We start from the raw sequence: 21,954 nt of genomic DNA on the forward strand, positions 1-21,954 counted from the left end.
ATATTGAATAACAGAGTCCTGCTCTCTTATTTGGAGAGCAACGGAGTTGGTTCCCTCCATCAATATCCTACATAATAATAATATAGAAAATAATTTTGTTTTGTTTGTGGAGGTATGAGAGTAAGGAACCGATTAACCGAATCTTCTGTTCACATGTGATTATCTTTACATGTATGTTGGTGATATTTTTTTAGTTTCCTAATTAACTAACACGAAAATGGTGATTATGTAAATTATAATGCATTAAATGGTGCTTAAAGATGACCGTAATATTACCATATATTTGAGTTATAGCCATGCATTTAATAAAATCAAATGAAGAAATTGTGCATAATAAATAGAATATTTAAAAGGAGACGTTCAAAATAATAAATTATTATGATAATTACTTCAAAATTTAATATTCTGTCCAACAGCACATATGTCGTTACACTAGGTGAAGATATAAAAATGTCCTCACAAAAACTTTGGTTTTTTTTTTTTTTTTTTTAGCTTTAGGGACAGAGATTAGAAATATAATCAATTCATAAGAATATATTTGTAAATTGTTAGCGTCTATGATGGTATAGGATTGGACAAAAGCTAATTATCAAGAACAAGTTTTATAACATAGAGTTCGAGATTCTTGAGACCGCGGTGTCTTAACAATTCTACCAAATTTACGGTCCTTTTCTGCATATCTAGCAAGGTTGGCCTCTTAACAATTCTAAGGAAGAAGGTATTCATTTAGCCAATATTCTGGGCTGTCAATATGCTCAATGACTTACAACTTTTCTAAGAGTATCTTTAATGGCTTGCAAAAGGAATTACAAAGTTTTTGTTAGCAGTGTTATTTCTATTTTCAAAAATATTGAACTCTTTCATTTGAGAAAATTGGAAAAAGTAAACATTTTGTAATTACTACTCTTTCATAAATATATTTATTTTGCAATTAATAACTACTTTCAATTTGCCTCAATTTGCCAATCAATTGCGTTGACGGAGATGCTCTAAGAATTCCTTTCTATTAGAGACTTTAAATTAGATGCAAGGGGGGTATTGGTAGATAAAAGAGGCTATAGAATCACAAATAAACTCAACCATTAAACAAAACCTCCAGTACAAACAAACTCTTTCTACACAGCGGAACAAAATCTCTGGATCAGAACGGACCAGAATCGAGCACTGCACAGCACAGATGTCACATCTTTAAAATATTACAGAACTAATAAATACATCACATAAAAAGATTTTTGGTGGTATATATGAACAATTTAAAGAAACTTGGATTTATAATGCTAGCAGCACCAAAACGCACTGGACTACTGGTGCTGATACTGCTAAAAAAAAGGCTCTTAAGCACCTTCAATCAGAAGACTATCATGTTAATAATAAAAAGATCTGGAAGTATAGCAACAAAATTGAGGTGTTACAACTGTGCCACAATCCCCTTAAACGCCATTAGCTACTTTAGCAGCTTTAGTGAGTAAAATAAGGTTATTAATCTTTACAACCTCATTTTCAGAAACATCTCTCGAATTGCACATTCTGTATCACTTTTATTCGGTTGTCGCAACCACCATGCTAAAATCAATAGAATGAATCCTAAAACTGAGGTTTCCTACCATGAAGCATTGACATTAACTGATCAAAGACATGGGACCCACTATCTCTAAGACCAGAATGCATGTACTCGTTAGTCACCCATAACCTAATCCCAGATATTTTTGAGGCGGTCTCCATTGCCAATTTGAAGTTGACATACATGTCCTCGTAATAAACTGCAGCTGCAACTGGAACCTGAGATGGAAACAAATTTTCCAATAATATTAGGATCACTAGTATCTACTGGTAAAGAAGAAACAAAACCATAATATTAAAATCATGCAAAAAGAAGGACAAGACATTTAGCCATTCAGAGATAATATTGAAATCATATAAAAACAAGAATTAGGTATTTTACCACTTAAAAGTACCTGGTTATAATTTAGGGAGTCGATATCATACAAAGGAGGCCAATCCTCTGCATCATGTAACAAATGAGCCACTTCCTTCAATGGTCGCAGTGCATAAATTTCATCAAACATCCAAGGAAATATCATCTGCATTTAATATTCACATAAAAAAACTGTGTGTTCTTAGTGGGGCTTTTGAGGAAATAACATCCAACATTTCTCAAATTTCAGTCTAAGATCCAACAATTTTAGATGCTTGCATTTAATCAATTGCTTCCGTTTGGTCCAGGAGAATGGTGGGTACACGTTGCAAAAATAAACCCTTCTTAGTACCTTCTGAAAATATATCAAACAAAGCTTTTGAACTAGCGCGTAGTGAAATTTAACAAAAGTATGTTGCTTATTACCTCTCCAGTGAAGTATACAGGCCGGTTTTCCTTCACAGCTCTAACAGGATCAAACAAGCCCTCATATTTTGGTTCACTTCTAACCTTATGTGCTGACCACTTTGATGATGCACCCTTTTGAAATAAAAATATCATAAATCATGTGCTTTTATATAAACAAAAATAATATTAAAGTTTAAATTTTATAGAAAAAAAAGGTAAAACAGCCACCTGGCAGTATATGGATTCATGTAATACAGCATAGAGAGGATTCGAATCGAACTCCATCCAGCTCTCAAACTACAAAAGAAGTAGAATGTAAGATATCTGTGAGGACAAATCGGAGGCTTAAGTATTTTTTTTTATTTAAAATATAGTCCCTGACATCACCAAAGTTTCTTTTTCGAGTGAGTCTATGGTACTATGCATATCACGGGTTGTTACTGTGCTACGGCTCTATATTCGAGTTTTCAAATCCTAACGGTTGATCCGAACCGTTCATATTGTTCTCCATGTTAATATGTGTTTGGAGACCAAATTTTACATTTTTTGAAAAAAATTTACTATTTTTTTAGATATTTAGAAAATCACTTGATCTGAAAATTCTGGACCATCCAAAAACAGTGATTTTCAATAAATCTAAAAAAATAGTAAAAAAATTTCAAAAAATGTAAAATTTGGTCTCCAAACACATATTAATATGGAGAACAAGATGAACGGTTCGGATCGACCGTTAGGATTTGAAAACTCGAATATAGAGCCGTAGCACGGTAACAAATCGTAATATGCATAGTACCATAGACTCTCTTCTTTTTCTATCAAACTATCCTCATATATGTCAGCCATCTTGCTACAAATATTGTGGCAGGACAATGTTGTTATTGGGACACTATTTTCTATTAGTCAGAACAGTTTAATTAATTTCACAAATTTTTGGGGACTTAATTGAAGTTCAAAACTACAAATAATTTGCACTTATAGTTATCTTTTCCTTAACTACTCAACATTTCAAGAACTGAATCAAAGTTGACCATAGTGCCAACTAAAAAAGCAAAAAGCAAACAAGAAGTCTTACAGCTTTCAAGAAAGAGAAACTTATTTTCTTCTTTGCACCTGGCACAAGAATAGGATCCCATATCCGCTCAAGCCTGTCATGGATTCACCCCTAAAATATAAGAATTGGTAGAAATAAAAAAGTAGACAGGTAAATAAGTATTTTGTCTCTTACATATAATGAAGTCTTTCAAACCCACCACCTGAACCTAGGCCAACCAGTCCAAGGCATTGCAACCCTTTAGGTGACAAAATCCCTCCTGATGGAAGAGGCACCTATAGGAAAGGAGAAAGATACTATTTTAAAAACTTATTACATATATTCATCATTTATCATTATTATTATAACATGAATGGTACAGTGCAATAAATGGTTTTACATGTGAACTTGTCATGACAATTTACAAATATAAAAAAAAAAAAAGCTATTGCAGACTAGCAGTTTAACTATGTGGTTTCGACATTATTAAAAATATGGAAGAACTAACCCCTCCACCTTCAACTTCACTCAGATATTTAACCAATCCATGAACAATTTCAATATCTTCAGGAAACCGCTTGTAGTACTTCTCATTCTGGCTCAACACTTGTTCAAAACAAGCTCTATATACTGAGTCTGCAGTGCACCCATTTCCTATTGGTGGTAACCCTCCGGTTAAAAGGACATGCTTCAGGCCTTGTGGGAAGAAGCTTAAATAGGTAACAGCGCAAAACCCACCATAGCTCTAATAAGGAAATGTAACCAGAGAAAAAAATACATAATTGTAAATTATTCATCAATATATGCACACCACAAACTGTAAGAAAAAAAAAATTAGAAAACAGTAAAACCAATCTGTTACAACTTTCTTGTGAACTGAAATAGTGAGTTGACACTAAAAGGAAACTACATAACGATGATTCCCGCACCAAAGTTTAAACCTTCTGATTCTTAGCAAAAACTGATATTAAGTTTCCTGAAGAATTAAGGGTCTTCTTTTAGCAATGTTCTATACCGGAGGAATGCACGGGATTAAGCAAAAACTACTCGTGTAAATATGAATGATTTTGTTTTTCCTGTTATATTGGTGTCCCCTTGTGTGATTTTTTTTTCTTTGGACCCTTCTAAAAACTGTTAGATTTCAGCAGTAGTACCAGTAAAAGCTGACAGGCTGGTGATCATAAACTCAGCAGGTACAGGCTGGCACCAAACCTTATCAGTGCAGTTCTCCTAGGAAAAGTACCGGGCTTATAATTTCTTCTGATGCTTATTGTTTAGTTGTACAGGAATTGACCAAAATGGCACATAAATCTCAGACAGCAAAAGAAATTAAAAAAAAAATTAAACCAACATGTAAAAAGAGAGAGGCCATACTTGCCCCAGCACAGTCCAAGGCCAGGCATCCAAACACTCACGAATAAACTCTGCATCTCTGACAATGTTGTCGGCACGAAAATGCTTAAGGTACTTCACTGTCTTTGATGAAGTTTCAAATTGGGATAGGGATGATACTGTCAAAGGAGTTGACAAACCCGTTCCTCTCTAATTGACAGAGATAAATGATATATAAGTACACAAATTAGTAGATAATTCATGAAAACAAACAATTTAAAAATGCTATCCAATTTTGCGCTGTGGCCCACTTAATCCTTAATTACACATTGATGTGAGTAGTCCAATCGAGCATTCCTTGATCCGATTTGCTTTTTTTATGTAGTAGCATGCAATTGCCTACTAATATTTCATTAAATAGAAGAAAAATATTTACAAAATTCCTTGATTCAATTTGACATGACAGTCTACTGTAATTGCATAATTTACAATAATAAAACCAAACAAAAGAATGTAGAAACTTGCAAGAAATTACGGGGTCAGATTGCGTATTAAACTTCTTGTATCTATGCGACAAACCAAGCTCCATCAAAGATTTAAAAATTAAATTAAGACCAGATACAAGATAACATGTACCTGATCAAGTAAAATAACACGATATCCTTCACAAGCTTTCTTTAACCATCCACTGGCTTCTACTGGCCGTGGACTTTCAAATCCAGGTCCACCTTGCAAAAAAAGCAAATACGGCAATCCAAGCTCCTCCTTTCCAACTATAAAACAACACATAATTTTCAGCTGGAATTACGCTTATATAAAGAGATTGGAATGTAATGTCTACAGACTATCGAAGTAATTATAATAAAAAAATTATGGGTCAAATGCGAAATTACCTCCCACAACCTCTCGCGCAAAAACGGTGATCGTATCCTCTCTCGCAGTGTAATCTAAGGGAACTATGAAGCGATGTTCTCGGAGCCTGAGGTCGGGCACGGAGTACCACTCACCAGTGGTGTGCAGATCCGAGAATGGAGCGTCGGTCGATGACATTACGGCGCTCGAACTAATGGTGCGGTGCTTCGCGGTGAGGGGGCGAGCAAGGCGAAGAAATGGATTGAAGGAGGTCACTAAAAGAGCGCGCATGGGGTCGGTGCAGGAAGCAGAGAGTACTGGTTCCAATCAGAACCTGCCACGTAACCGACTGGTAGACTGACAATGATTGAAGGGGGAAGTGAAAAAAAAAAATCGGCTAAAAATATTGACGAAGCTTCCTTAACTTCATGCAGCGCACCATTATTAAGAAAAAAAATGAGAAAGTATATAGTTAGTGCGCTGTATAAAGTCAAATTAGATCTTTCGATATCTGTATCCAAAAGCCTCCTCTCAATTTCTGGAAGTATATTGGAGAAGATTGCCCGCCAGCTACGCCGTCCGATTAGACATCTGACAGTAGAATAATCGACTGATGGACCCAAGTTCGTCGTTCGAATGAGAGAATTATATCACCTAAGCTAACATAATATTTATGTCTAGATCCGCACCGCTCCATATGAAACCGTACGAATAAAGTTGTACATTTTTTAATCAGATTGGTTCAAATTTTGATCGGACGGTCCAGATCTAAACAGAAATATTTTGTTACCTCAGAGGATATGAACTCCGAGTAAGAATAGCTTATTGGAAAGGGAAATTTTTTATTGATAGAAATTAATAAAAAAGTTGAAAGAGAAATAGAAAGAGTACATGAATTGTAATATTGATAGAAAGATCGGTATAAATTTTACCGATCCTAAAATTTAAAAGAGTTTAGATCGGTAAGAGTTTTACCGATCTAAACATTGAAATATTTTGTACCCATCGGTAATTGGTCCATGGTGAAAGTCTTTATTCATGTGATGTCAATGCATGCCATGCATTGGTCCATATGTACATTTTGAAAGTTCTCAAAATGAAATGATTGGTTGAAGGTTTTGATAGGTAATTTGTTTACCGATACAAACAATATTTTAATATAACAAAAGAGATTCTTACCGGTCAATGTTTGAATGTATATAATATTATTTTAATATAAAATCGGCTACAAAAGAGATTCTTACAGATAGAAGCAATCATTTTATATTAAAATGTTTGAATGTTTAGATCGGTAAAACTCTTACCGATCTAAACTCTTTTAAATTTTAAGATCGGTAAAATTTATACCGATCTTTCTATCAATATTACAATTCATGTACTCTTTCTATTTCTCTTTCAACTTTTTTATTAATTTCTATCAATAAAAAATTTCAATTGGAAAGTCCTAACATTAGGAAAATTATAAAGGGCCGTTGATGTTCCCACGTCTTCTGTCCTTCAACCTACACTTGTAAAATACTACTGTAACAAGTTGACTGCACAGGTACATACCATATCAACGACGTCGGTTGCAAAACTTTAGTCTTTTTAGAACTCCTTAATTGCTTAAGCTGGTTGAACAGCTTTGCTTTAGACAAACTTAAAACATTTTTTTTTTTTAAATTTAGAGCAAAATTTTAAGCTGATAAAAACCCTTCTTTATGGCACAGTCTCTCTTTCAAGTTGTTCGACACTACATGAGGAATTAAATTTTAAGTGGAGCTAAAGAGTACTTGTTCGGTAGAATCGGATTAAGAGAAAAGTGATAAGTAGACAAAAAAGATGCTAAGAAAGTTTAATCCAAGAGAAATGATGCCTTAAGAATTGGAGCAAGAGGAGCTTAAGCTTAGAGATTTGGGTCAAAGGAGCAAAAGTTAATCCTCACTAAGGTGAGGTTATTCGGATGGATTAAACTTTTAAGGAGTCTAAAGAAAGTCTGAGAAGGTTTAAGGAGGGGTTGCCGATCGACACCCACTTTATGCTTTATTGTATAAGTCTTTCAAACAGCTCCTCCTTAGTGCAGCTTAAATTTTTAAGCTACAACACTCTAAGCTTTATTACTGAACATGTACAAATTTACGATTTGTGTGTATTTGATATGTATAAATTGAAGCGGTGAACATAAATTATGAAGTAAATTGAACAGTTCTTAATAGACATTGGGCCAATTTACGATTTGTGTGTATTTGATATGTATAAATTGAAGCGGTGAACATAAATTATGAAGCAAATCGAACCGTTCTTAACAGACATTGAGCCAATTTGCATCCAATGTCCATCGGACACCTCCTGCTGTTTTTTCAAGTATTTCCACGAATATCTATGTGCACCATAATAGTTATGTGTACCAAGTTAATGTGTTGAAAGGGATGAGATTATGTACAAATAATATATGATTCATCTATTTTAGCATATTAAAATTTTATATAAATTTCACATTTCTTGATAAAAAAAATTTAGATATAGAGTACGGCTAACGCGCTTCCTCTAGTATATGGGCCGAAATGCTTCCGGTGGAAAGTTGAAATTTCAAAATCCAAAAAGTCGATCTGAACCGTTCATCTTCTTCTCCATATTAATATCTGCTTGGAGACCAAATTTTACATTTTTCTGAAATTTTTTACTATTTATTAAGCCATTTTGAAAATCGCTGATCCAACGGTAGCTTCTGATTTTTACTGTTTGGTAAGCCACCGTTGGATCAGTGATTTTCAAAATGGCTTAATAAATAGTAAAAAATTTCAGAAAAATATAAAATTTGGTCTCCAAGCAGATATTAATATGGAGAAGAAGATGAACGGTTCAGATTGACTTTTTGGATTTTGAAATTTTAACTTTCCACCGGAAGCATTTCGGCCCATATGCTAGAGGAAGCGCGTTAGCCGTACTCTTTAGATATATACCCATTATAAATATATGATTTAGATAATTTTTCATTAAAATTAATTTAAATTTAGGTATTTTTCCATCTAAACTCAATGCAGTGTCTCCATCTATTGATTTTATCACTTAAAAGTATTATTTAATAATAATAAAAGGTTGAATTGACAGTTTCACCTCCGTTTTCAAAAATATTGTGTCGCTTGAAGATGACAAACATAGATATATTTAGCATAATTACTTGTGTTATTTTGTAAATAATATCCTCCTTCTCCACCTTATTTCTTTTCTCGTTTATTTTTTCGATACTTTACATTCACAATAACAAGTAAATAACAAGTGTAGTAAAATACGATTTATGCGGCCGCATATGTATATGCAATTAGATTTTGATTTCGCATAGAAATCCTTATGCATTTCATATATGTAGTTCTGTATATGCGGCCGTATATTACTACTGTATATTTAACCGCATATTATTATCACATATTACCACATACTTATTTGTATGATATTACATACTACCTCATATTATATCATACTTGTTTATATGATATTGCATATTACCACACATTACCACATACTTGTTTGTATAAATATAATTCTCATTTTAAAATTCACATATATAAGTTCATATAAAAATTCGCTTATGCGGCCGCATACCGCATATGCAATATGCATTGGCTTTTCGCATATTACATGAAAACCGCATTTAAAATTATTGACAATAACAGAAAGAAATGAAGACAACAATACTTACTCTGCTTCTGATACACTGCTTGTCTCTCTCTGCCTTGCAAATACTTAATAAATAGTAAAAAAGTTCCAAAAAAATGTAAAATTTGATCTGCAAGCACATTTTAACATATCTATTATGTTGAACGGTTTGAATCGACTGTTTGAAATATGAAAAGTTTGAAAATAAAGAGTATAATTCGGTGTCACCGAAAAAGAATGTAATTGAATCACTCCTCGAGATAAATATTCGGACAAACATATAGCAGTACTCAACGTATAGTTCATCTCATTATTTTCAGAAAGATTTTGTCATGGAGACTTTAGTCATGATTGTTGTCTTTTGTCGTTCATGATATGTACGTAGGATATTTTTATTCACGACTGCTGTATTTTTTTTAACTCATATTAAAACATTATTTTGATCAGAAGAAAAAGAAAACTAATAATGATTGCCATATTATTATATAGAAATTAAGTTGTCATGAGGGGTTTAAATAAATTAATGTGAGAAACTAAAAGCAATGTTTTATTGGTATGTAAATATGTATCTATATGACTATATCTACATGCTGAGATCAAAATCCCCAAAACCAATTCCTGAGTACCGTAATTAATGTTTCAGCTACATAGCTAATCAATAGTATCCGTACCAGTACGGATATTTAAATTAGGGTACATAAAAACACTAATCAATAAAAGTGCATAAGCAGATGTGGTCTAGGGGTGTCAGTGGTACATTTTTAGTCTTTTATCCGATCAGTATCGTATTTGATAAAGCGGGTATAGGTAAGATTTTTTTTTTCGTTAGCTTATTGGGAATGAGTATGGATAAAAAAAAAAAATTCGTTAACCAAATAGGTAAGGATATAAATAATGACTATTTCGTATTCGTTATCCTAAGGGTAATTATAAAATCTAAATATATATTTAATTCAATTTCCAACCCACCTACATATATATATTCGTGTTTTTAAATTTTCTTCCTTTATTAAAAACAATTTATTTGGAATTGATTGCACATTTATTTATTTTTTTATTAGAAATACAATTATATATATGAGAAACGAATGAGTTTTTGATGTTTAATTTGTAAAAGATTATAAAACTAATTGTTATGTTAATATTATCCGTTATTCACCCGATATCCAGGGGTGTACAAAAATACTGTCGACCCACCTGACCCGTCTGACCCGTACGACCCAACCCGTATATTACCGGGTTGAGATGTTATTGGGTCGGGTCATGAATTTTCTCTTAGTAACCCGTTTATACCCGGACCCGGTCACAAATCTACGTTTCTACATTTTGTTCTATAAATATGATATACTATTCCATCATAAAAAAAAAATTGTATGTCCTAGCTATACTATTTCATTAGCAATTTTACATTTTGTTTCTACATTTCTACATCAGCAAGACTAAAACACAATGTAAAATTGTGAATTGTTATGTTTTTTTTTTATTTCATGGATTTTATATGCGATTGTTATATGTCATTGACTTTTTTTTTAGAATATTACATTTTGGATATGTTTATTTTTATTTTTATGGATGTTATATGCTAAATTATTTCTATTTTATTTATGTTTGTCACTTTTATTTGTACCTAGTTTTAATAAAAATAGTAAAAAGATATATAATAGATTTTCGATCAAAATTATAACCCGTTTAACCCGTCTAACCCGCATAACCCGTATATAAAAAAGTAGATGGGTTGGGTTGGATTATGGGTGGGTCAAGTAAAGAATTTTTTTAACCCGGTGTAATCGGGTTGGATTCAAATTTTAATAAAATATCATCGACCCGCCCGTTGTACACCTCTACCGATACCGTTTCGTTATCCGATAATATTAACAGATAAGGATAGGATAGAATGAGGTTAATTTTTAATGGGTATGGAGTAGAGTATGAATAAAGTCAATTTTAATAGGTTTGGGTATGAAAATGCCTTTATCCGATTCGGACTGTGTCTATTGACACCCCTAATGTGACCAATTATTGAAGGAAAGAATATTCTCCATGCTCATACAGTGTATAATCATAGAGTAATAAAAGCACTAATCACAGTCCTACTGATATATATTAAAATAGATAGATACCAATGGCGGAAGGGAGTTTTGAACAAATTAAGGTCATGTTTGATTGTGAAGTAAAGTTAATGAGAATAAAATTACTTATTGTATGATACTATTTATATTTTATATCTTATTTAGTTGTATGAATCATTACTTAAATCAATCTATCTAGAGTAGAGTAAGATATTGGGTAATATATATTTGTCTATGAAAGTGGGTCCTACATGTGGAGTAAGTTCATCTGCATGGAGAGGTAGAGTAATTTACTTTGAATTTTTGTACTTGTATACGATTTTTTGTATAATGTAGAGTAAAATGTTATGAATATTGTTAAATTGATTCACATTCGCAGTATGAAATTTTTTTATGACTGACATCCATTTATATTTGATCTCCGTAACTTGAAAGTTTAGCTCTGTCGTGATCATCAACACAATCTTTTTAATAGGGGACATAATTGTCCACTGAACTTTTTATTTTTATTAAACTGTATTTTTTACTCCATAACTTGAAAGTTTAGCCCTGTTGTGATCATCAACACAATTTTTTTAATAGGGGACATAATTGTCCATTGAACTTTTTATTTTTCTTAAACTGTATTTTTTTATTGATTAATTTAATAGTTGGGTATATGAGTAAAAACTAAAAAGTTGAATTTAAACGTAGAAATAATTAATATTTAAATTGAATATTGGAGAAATATCTAAATTATATATTTATGATGGGCATATATCTAAATTTCCCTTTTGATAGTATGCACATGATTTTTAATAGATGGGTGTACAAAATATTTAAGATAATTCAATAATTAATCTGATGTGTTATTCTAACTTTAGTATGTTACGGTGTGATCATGGGAGCATCCCTTCAATTTTTTTAAACTCTAAATCAAGTTATTCTATGATCTAAATGTCATTGTGTCGGTTCACAACATTTAGTAATTAATGTTGCCGATGCAATTTGAAAAATGGCACGTTTCGATGGACATTAAATTAAATTTGATCTGATGATGTTTGGTAAAAGGATTTATAATGGCTCCTTATTTGATCTGATGCTCCCATGATTAAAGGTTCCTTAATGAAATCTGTGAGTTGTACAGCTCTCTAGGCCGCCTTATTTCATAATTGTCCTGTAAATAATGGCACGGGGTATATTGCTTTATGACTAATTATATGAAACTCTCCACTCTCATCCCCTCATTTTTCCCGCACTCTCTCTTCCTTAACTGTCATATATCCCCCCACTAATTTCGCTAAAAGTTTCATTTTATTCCCGTATTAAATTAGACTGTCATTTAATATCAATTCCCGCATTAATTATGTCTTCCTCTAATAACAATTTCTGCATTAATTATTCCTTTAAAAACAATCTCCGCATTAATTATACCGTTATCTAATAACAATCCCCGTTAATAAATGCTTATCTGTTAATTGATGTTCAAAAAAATATTTATCATTATTTCTGAGAAGTATTTACCCTTGTAACATAGAATATTTATCATTAATGTTTTACTGTAAGTTGCAATTATGTCTGAGAAGTATTTATCTATGTAATACAAAGTATTTATTCATGTAACATAAAGTATTTATTATTATGCATGAGAGTATTTATCATTGATGTTTTACTGAAAGTTGCAAGTATGCCTGAGAAGTATTTATCTATATAATGTAAAGTATTTTACCCATGTAACATAAAATATTTATCATTATGTCTCAGAGTATTTATAATTGGGTGAGTGAATTGTTTATTTAATGGTCTCCAGTTGTGCGGTGACGATTCAAAAAAAAAAAGAAATTTTGTGCGGGGACAATTAATTGATTGATTTATTCTCTCATAAATAGAGATCATTGCATAGGGTTTAATACCTGACAAATTCAAGTTAAATACTTTGATGCTTCAAGTTAAATACTAACAGTTTTTTAAACGCTCATTAATGATTGAGCGGTCCCCCCATGTTTAATGGTCCCCAGTCGTACGGAGACGATTCAAAAAATTAACATGAGACGAAGGTTAATGTTCTTAAATCTTTCTAGCACACACATTTTACTGCAGAATTCTCCTTTTATCAAATAATGCTTTTCAAATTTGTTCGAAAATATGAAACTTTATGTGGGCCTCTTTTTTATGGTATAGAAATTCTTAAGAGAGAAATTCTGACACATTCGAAGTTAACCTAAATCAAGGTTCTAAAATGTTAAAATATGAAATGAAAAGAAAACGGAGCATCATGTTACAATCCTTAGTGCTTTGCTGTTCTGGAAATAATCAACTCTTAATTGCAAAGAGATTGGAAAAAAAAAAGTTTGGATGGAAAAATTTATTACGAGTTTTTTTAATTAATATTCAGAGCACGATTTTTTGTCAAAAAAATATGGTGGTTTGATTATTATTGTAATTATCAATAATTGAGGGGGCAACGTGTGAGGTTATTATTCTTTTTAGAAAAAAAAGAAAAAAACTTTGTTCCAGGACAAATCTCCTGCTTAGTGATAGTTTTTCTTATATTATGAGGATTTTATAAGGTTTACTGTTTCGCTGTTTTTGTATAAAAAAAAATAGCATTTAATGTATTATTTTTCCGAAAAAATAAAATAACACAGGGAGTGAGGAAGTTATTATTTTTCTCTCTTTTTTCTTCCACTATCCAATCATGTCTTGAAATGACAAAAGATTCTAGAGTTAGGCTAATATGACATCGGTGTTATTTGAAACTAAATAACACCAAATCTTAAACCCTTAGATCTGCTTTAAGATTCGTACAAAATAAAATGCTTAAACAGTAAAAGCGGATATTACGAATCTTAAAGCAGATCTAAGGGTTTAAGATTTGGTGTTATTTAATTTCAAATAACACCAATGTCATATTAGCCTAACTCAAGATTCTAACACTATTTGAAATACTATTTTTCTTTCCTTTGACAACAACTTTTGTACGAAATAGCACAACTATTCAGGATCATGATAATCATGTTATAATATGTAGTTGCCAAACAATTATAATGTGTAGCAACGCCAATAATGAGATAAATTAAATTTAAAACAAGTTTAATTAATATCATTTAAATTCGTGAACAAAATTATGAAAGAAGAAAAGGATTTAAATGTGAGGCCTGATACAATATTAAGTAGAAAGTTCAAATATTAGCTCATAGAATTTATGAAAGCGAGCAAAAAAGACTAAATTCATGTTCTATATTCTCAGGACAGGAATGAAACGAAGAAACTGACAAAATAAATAAAGAAAAAAAATGTCATTGTCAAGTTTGAAAACGAGACAACTCCGGCCCCATGACAACATGTTGCGGTTAAAAATTAGAGCGAAGACTAAGTTTTTTATCAAATACATTTAAAATCCAGAGCAGAAATAAGATGTTCTTTAAGCTCATCATGGCGATAGAGGTTAATTCTAAAATTTATCAAAATTATTTTAAATTGTTTTTTGGTCAGCCAATATTTCAAAAAAAAAGAAAAAACTTTAAACCAATCTACTTCATGAATTATGCATTTACATGTTGAATTTATAAATTTCAGATTAATTTAGTACAAAGCCAAACCTCAAGCAACAAAAAAACTGAAAAATAAATGTATTAAAATTAATTTATAAACCTTTTTTTCTTACCGTTTGACTTTGTATTAATTTATATTTAACGTGTAAACGCATGATTCGTGAAACAGATCGGTTTCAACAATTGAGATTCGTCGTTTAAAATTATTTTGATAGATTTTAAAATTAAGTTCACCAATCCTTCTATGAGCTTAAGAACACCCTACTTCTACTAAAATTTCCATATTAAACCGTTGAACCATTCCATGAACTCCTTAACATTTATATTTTCTAAACACACACGCCGTTAAATAATGAGATTTAAAAAGCGTTTAAAATGATGAAACCGTTAAATTACACCTTGATGTTAAATGTTGTTAAACAACTTTTAAAAATTGGTTAAGACTGATTAAAAAAATATTAACCTGAAACATATAAATATTTTAAAAATAGGGGAAAATATTGTATGCATGCTGTTAGTTTGAATGTGTATTAAATTACACACGTCTAGTATCATTTAATATTCATCAAATTTCGTTAAACATATATAGTTATTTTAATTTCAAATCAATTGTCCGGTATGCATACTGTGGTGAGGGATATGCATGTCTTCTTCATCGTTAAAAATATTCAAGTCATGCGATAATTAATATAATCTCTATTAGTGTTCTAATTAAATAGTACGCTATAGTATTTTCGGACCTTGAATGCTAAGCTATGGGATAAAAGTGCGCTATTTCAGCTACGACCGCTATAGCGGTAATAGCGGTCCGCTATTTGCACTACATGCTATGCTACATAGGCTTTATTTTAAGGTCCAAACTGAGAATTGATTTTAACGATTAATTTTTTCAAGGTCTAAATTGATTTTGCTTTTAAATAAAAAAAATAGATAGTTTATTCTATGATGCCTATATTTTTTTAAGAGGAGGGTTCAAATGCCTCCATGTTTTTGTGCCTCCATCATGCCTCCATCTCTCTCCATCATTTTCAAAGTTCAAACAGTCGATCCGAACCGTTCAACCTAACCTCCATACTAAAATATGTTTGGACACCAAATTTTATATTTTTAGAAATTTTTTTACTATTTTTTTAGATAGATACAAAATCAGTAAATCTGAACCATCTAAAAACAGTATTTTTGTACCTATCTAAAAAAATAGTAAAAAAATTTCTAAAAATATAAAATTTGGTCTCCAAACATATTTTAGTATGGAGGTTAGGTTGAGCGGTTCGGATCGACTGTTTAAACTTTGAAAATGATAGAGAGAGATGGAGGCATGATGGAGGCACAAAAACATGGAGGCATTTGAGCCCTCCTCTTTTTTTAATAGAAAGAATATATAATTTATGCCATGATACTTATGTTATTTTGAATGGAAAAAGATGAATAGTTTATAATATTATTAGATATATTTTGAACAGTAATTTGGACTTTATATTGGTTCGATATGAATATTATAATTCCTTCATCAATTTTGTGTTACTTATTACTCTATGTGACTTTAGATAATATTAATAATTAGTACAAATATAAAATATATCTTTTTAAACAAAAAAATATTATGTAGGATAGCTTTCGTTATAGCTACGCTATTCGCAATAGTTTTTTTTAAGCCTTTCCGCTATGACGCGATAATCGCTATTTAGAACCTTAATCTCTATCAATTATTATTTATTTATTTATATGATCTACATATGGAGTACATTTCAATTTCCGATCTAGAAATTAAAAATTATTTTCTTATTATTGAAACCACTATACAGTGAATTTGTCAATGCAAGTAGGGGTGCAAACGGATCGGATACGGATCGAATAGTGGTAAAACTATATCCGTATTCGTTTTTATTTCCGGATACAGATACAGATCGGATATTAGACGGATACAGATACGGATCGGATATTAACCGGATACGGATACGGATACGGATACGGATATCCGCTTTTTATAATAGTGAATAACATAATTTTTTTCATAATTTATATTAAATTATATAATATATATCTACTATTCAGATATGAATAATTAAAATTCAAAACCATATCCGTATCCGTATCCGTATCCGTATCTGCACGGATATTTAGGTATCAGATATCCGTATTAAATTTTTGGATACGGAGTCAGATACGGTCGGATAATATCCAACCCGTTTACACCCCTAAATGCAAGTATACGGCGGCTTGGTCAATTTTTTGTATTCTTTGCTGAAATGAATAGTCCAAATCCAGCTAGCAATTCACATGGCAAGTGGGCAACTCATCAGTTCTCTTTAACAGAGCTGTTTTGGCTTTATGCAGCACATAAACCACATGTACTCATGTAGTCCGTGGCTCCGTGCATTGCACAAAGCCAGAAACTGCTCTGTTAAATACTTACCCGTTAATCATTAACTGGGTTTTCCCATTAATCCTATTGCTTGATAGATGCATGTGTGGCTTTAGTGCTCTATGAAAGGTTACTTTAATTTTTTAATGCATTCTATTCTACATAATATATTCGAAGGTTAAAACTTGAAACATCGATTGTCCCTTTCTTGTAACAAGTTGTGTGGGGATCATTATCCCTGATAGCGCTGGAATTTTACGATAAGGAGAGACCAAAGATTGTTGTTTTATGAATCAGAAAAAAATTATAAGTTAATATATTTGTTGTTTAATATACTAAATAAGTGTTGTGACGGTTAAAGTGATGATATTCTAATAAAAAAATCGGTAAATATTAAATAAATGTTTGTTTCACTCCTACTGGTTTTTCATTATCTATTGGTACAAAATACGAAAATTTAAAATTTAATAAAAGAATATAATATTAAATATCTTTAAGTAAACTGTAAAAAATTATCATTTTTAATATCTAACTTATTCTCTTGGCCTAGTCAAATTCATGACTCATTTCTTTGTTGTAGCCTCATCAAGAGGACTTTAAATGTCTCATTTTTTTGTGTGATTCATCGTGTATTTATTTTCCGAACTACAATAATTTAAAAGATAAATCTGTAAATAAAAATGTTAGATATGATATATATATATATATATATATATATATATATATAGAGTACTGCTAACGTGCTTCCTCTAGCATATGGGCCGAAATGCTTCCGGTGGAAATTTGAAATTTCAAAATCCAAAAAGTCGATCTGAACCGTTCATCTTCTTCTCCATATTAATATCTGCTTGGAGACCAAATTTTACATTTTTCTGAAAGTTTTTTACTATTTATTAAGCCATTTTGAAAATCGCTGATCCAACGGTGGCTTACCAAACAGTAAAAATCAGAAGCTACCGTTGGATCAGCGATTTTCAAAATGGCTTAATAAATAGTAAAAAATTTCAGAAAAATGTAAAATTTGGTCTCCAAGCAGATATTAATATGGAGAAGAAGATGAACGGTTCAGATCGACTTTTCGGATTTTGAAATTTTAAATTTCCACCGGAAGCATTTCGGCCCATATGCTAGAGGAAGCGCGTTAGCCGTACTCTATATATATATATATATATATAGGTTTTGGCTAATATGCTACGGGTAGCTAAGAGGCCTCCGTGCTACGGCTCGGATTTCGAGTTTTCAAAATCCTAACGGTCGATCCGAACCATTCATCTTGTTCTCCATATTAATATGTGCTTGGAGACCAAATTTTACATTTTTCTGAATTTTTTTACTATTTATTAAGCCACTTTGAAAACCGCTGATCCAACGGTAGTTTCTGGTTTTACTGTTGGGTTAAGCCACCGTTGGATCAGGGGTTTTCAAAGTGGCTTAATAAATAGTAAAAAAATTCAGAAAAATGTAAAATTTGGTCTCCAAGCACATATTAATATGGAGAACAAGATGAACGGTTCGGATCGACCGTTAGGATTTTGAAAACTCGAAATCCGAGCCGTAGCACGGAGGCCTCTTAGCTACCCGTAGCACCGTAGCCACGTCCTATATATATATATATATATATATATATATATATTATAATTTTCTCTAGACACATGTAAAATATCACAACATTTCGATTTTATTTTAATTGGTATCATAGCTTGCAAAAATATGCCGATATAGTAAATTATGGACATTGATTTTTCAACTTATTAATTCATATAAAATCACAATTTAAAGATGATAATTTTCTATGTGCATGTTCATAAAATAATATATATTACATCTAACCGTTTTATTTTAATATATAAATTTTAAAATTTTTGTTAGTAGATAATTAAAAAATAGAAGCATAATAGAGACTTTATTTTATAAAAATAAAGATATTTGAAACCTCCACTCTAGTAAAATTCCTAATTCATTAGTCAACAAATAGTTCTCCAATTTAATTGTCATGTTATGATCATGATAATTAAGCGCCACATCAATGCATCCTATATAAATACTCAAATCTCTTGTCATTTTGGCTATGAAAAAATAAAAAATAAAAACTAATATTACGAGTAAAAACCTCTTTTCCTCTCATATATCCACAAACAAAACAAAACTATGTTCTATATTATATATTATTATGACAGATAAAAAGCCCGCAAACAGATTTTCTCGTAGACGTGAACAGGGGCGAAACTAGGTACAAGCAAAGGGGGGTCAGGCATCCCCCATAAAATCAGAAGTTGCTTATTGGAGTGGTTATTTTCATATTGTTTTTTACAGATGTATACCGATTGATACCTCTCATGCGGTTATTCTTTCGTCTTTCAGCGCTCCCCCCCTTCCCCCCGAATTCAAATCCTGATTCCGCTCCTGAACGTGAATCTAATTAAAGCGCAGCACAACTCTATATTATTATTGATTGATTGTATTTTAACACTGTCGACCTATCTTTTTTTATGGGGAAATTTGAAACACAAATTTTGACGAAAACATATACAATACAACGATACATTATCGTCTCTTCAATATGCACCATTAAAATGACAGCTCGGAGGTAATACGAATCCCATAATTTTTGCAATCGTTGCAACTGAAAAATTACGAGCAAACAAGATTCCACAAGGTGCTCTATGCGTTTTATTAAATTAATTTAAGGAAAAATAATGCAAACCTTTATTCCAATGTAATAAAATCACTATTTTTTTATATTCTATTTCAAATATAGTTCTCAACGATGAAACATTTATTTTTGATATCTAACTAATTGATGGTTAATTTGATAATTTTGTTAATCTTAGCTATTAAGCACTATGCTTCCTAGAAGGAAAATTTCATGTACATCTCTCAAAATTTCAAAATCTCACAAATTTATTCCCTTTTTATACTTTTCAATCACAATTATTTTAAGTTTGTAAAATACCCATTTTACCTTTATTAAAAAAAAGAGAGAAATATGTAGTTTGTGTAAGAAAAATATTTTCCTCCTAATTAGTCAATTTTCGAGAACAAATTGTTAATTTCTCTATTTGTGATGCATGCATAGTGACATTTAAGCATATGCTTATATGTGTCATAGGTAAGAAAATGAATCATTTTCTCTAACAACGGACCATTTAAAAGACTATTGCTCTTATAAAGGCAACATATTTTTTATTTTTATTTAATAAAAGGCTAAACCAGGTACTTTATGAATTTAAAATAAGTTTTAGAGTGAGTCTATGGTACTATGCATATTATGATTTGGCACCGTGCTACGGCTCTATATTCGAGTTTTCAAATCCTAACGTTCGATCCGAACCGTTCATCTTGTTCTCCATATTAATATGTGTTTGGAGACCAAATTTTACATTTTTAAAATTTTTTTTACTATTTTTTTAGATATTTAGAAAATCACTTGATCTGAAAATTCTGGACCATCCAAAAACAGTGATTTTCAATAAATTTAAAAAAATAGTAAAAAAATTTCAAAAAATGTAAAATTTGGTCTCCAAACACATATTAATATGGAGAACAAGATGAACGGTTCGGATCGACCGTTAGGATTTGAAAACTCGAATATAAAGCCGTAGCACGGTGCCAAATCGTAATATGCATGGTACCATAGACTCACTCTAAGTTTTAATAGAAAACCAATAAGTTTTATATTATGAATTTAGAGGGAGAATACGTAATGTTTAGGTTTTTGAGGGTATACATGATGAATTTAAATTATAAAAATATTTTGAGGTTAGGTTCTAGTATTAGTAATATTCCTTTTAAATTACACGGCATTCACATCTATCGGAAGTATGTGATCGTGCTTACTTCATGTCTTAGAAAAAAAAATCTAAAATTGTTTGTAAGAAATTTAGTTTTATGTTAGCCATTGACTGTTATTATTTATCTTATTAGGTCTTGTTCGGCGGAACTGGTGGAATGGGAATAGGAACAGGAATACAAAAAGTTTGAACTTATTTTTACTGTTTATGTGGGAAAAAAAAAATTCAGTTTGGGTGAATTTTTATTTTCCCACGTGAACAATAATTTCTTTATTGCCGCCGAACACGCCCTTAAAGAGTAAGATTATTGTGCATACTATCTAAATTAGTAACGTTTATGTCATATTTTGTAATGTTGTAAGGATCTAAACCTAATTAGAATAAATAAGATATAAGTGTGTTGGGAACTAAGACATGTTAATTTCAAATACTTAATCAAGGAAGTTACGGAATCATTGAGATTATGTGTTCATAATTCATATTGTAGAGCTTGTTCTTAGCTTTTTAAAGAATGTTGAATCACCTCAATCAAAGCGAACAATGTCTTCTAAAACTTGTCATAACTAATATTAGAGAATTCATAATTATTTTTGGATAATTATTTCTAGAATAGTGAGCTATTTAGAATAGAAATCCATGAGTTCCACATATAGTGATGTTCAAAGTGAACAATTTTAAAAATCGACAAAACCTAATTATCACTAAATATAAAATTAGCAATCATAATTACACCTGGAATTGACTTCTATTTTTTTAATATTTTAATATTATTTTATATATAATTTAGATTAAAATATTGTTATATAATAAAATTGATCTGTATTTTTTATAATTTTTTTTTATATAATTGACTCTCTTATGGTCTGAAAATCTGATTCCGACTCTGTAATTACATTGTTTTCTTAAATAAAATAATGTGTAATGTTAAAAGCGAACAACAAGACATGCAAAAAAACATATAGTATTTTTAATTTCGATTTTGATAGAAACCAGACGGCGACAAACCCTATTTATTACCTAGTC

At 31.1% G+C, this 21,954-nt stretch overlaps 1 protein-coding gene across 1 annotated transcript; it reads right to left on the reverse strand.

Moving 5' to 3' along the window:
• Positions 1-1,334: 1,334 nt before the first annotated feature.
• Positions 1,335-5,961, reverse strand: LOC144564502 (alpha/beta-Hydrolases superfamily protein). Its single transcript, XM_078314099.1, has 10 exons — positions 5,579-5,961; positions 5,322-5,458; positions 4,728-4,895; positions 3,862-4,098; positions 3,549-3,649; positions 3,396-3,468; positions 2,552-2,620; positions 2,342-2,455; positions 1,956-2,081; positions 1,335-1,779 (listed from the first exon to the last, which is right to left on the reverse strand). Exons 1-10 carry the CDS (start codon positions 5,826-5,828, stop codon positions 1,585-1,587), a joined length of 1,470 nt encoding a protein of 489 aa, XP_078170225.1. The 5' UTR covers positions 5,829-5,961; the 3' UTR covers positions 1,335-1,584.
• Positions 5,962-21,954: the final 15,993 nt, after the last annotated feature.

The sequence above is a fragment of the Carex rostrata genome, chromosome 13 (assembly GCF_964058835.1).
Source record: "Carex rostrata chromosome 13, lpCarRost1.2, whole genome shotgun sequence".
Taxonomy (NCBI): domain Eukaryota; kingdom Viridiplantae; phylum Streptophyta; class Magnoliopsida; order Poales; family Cyperaceae; genus Carex; species Carex rostrata.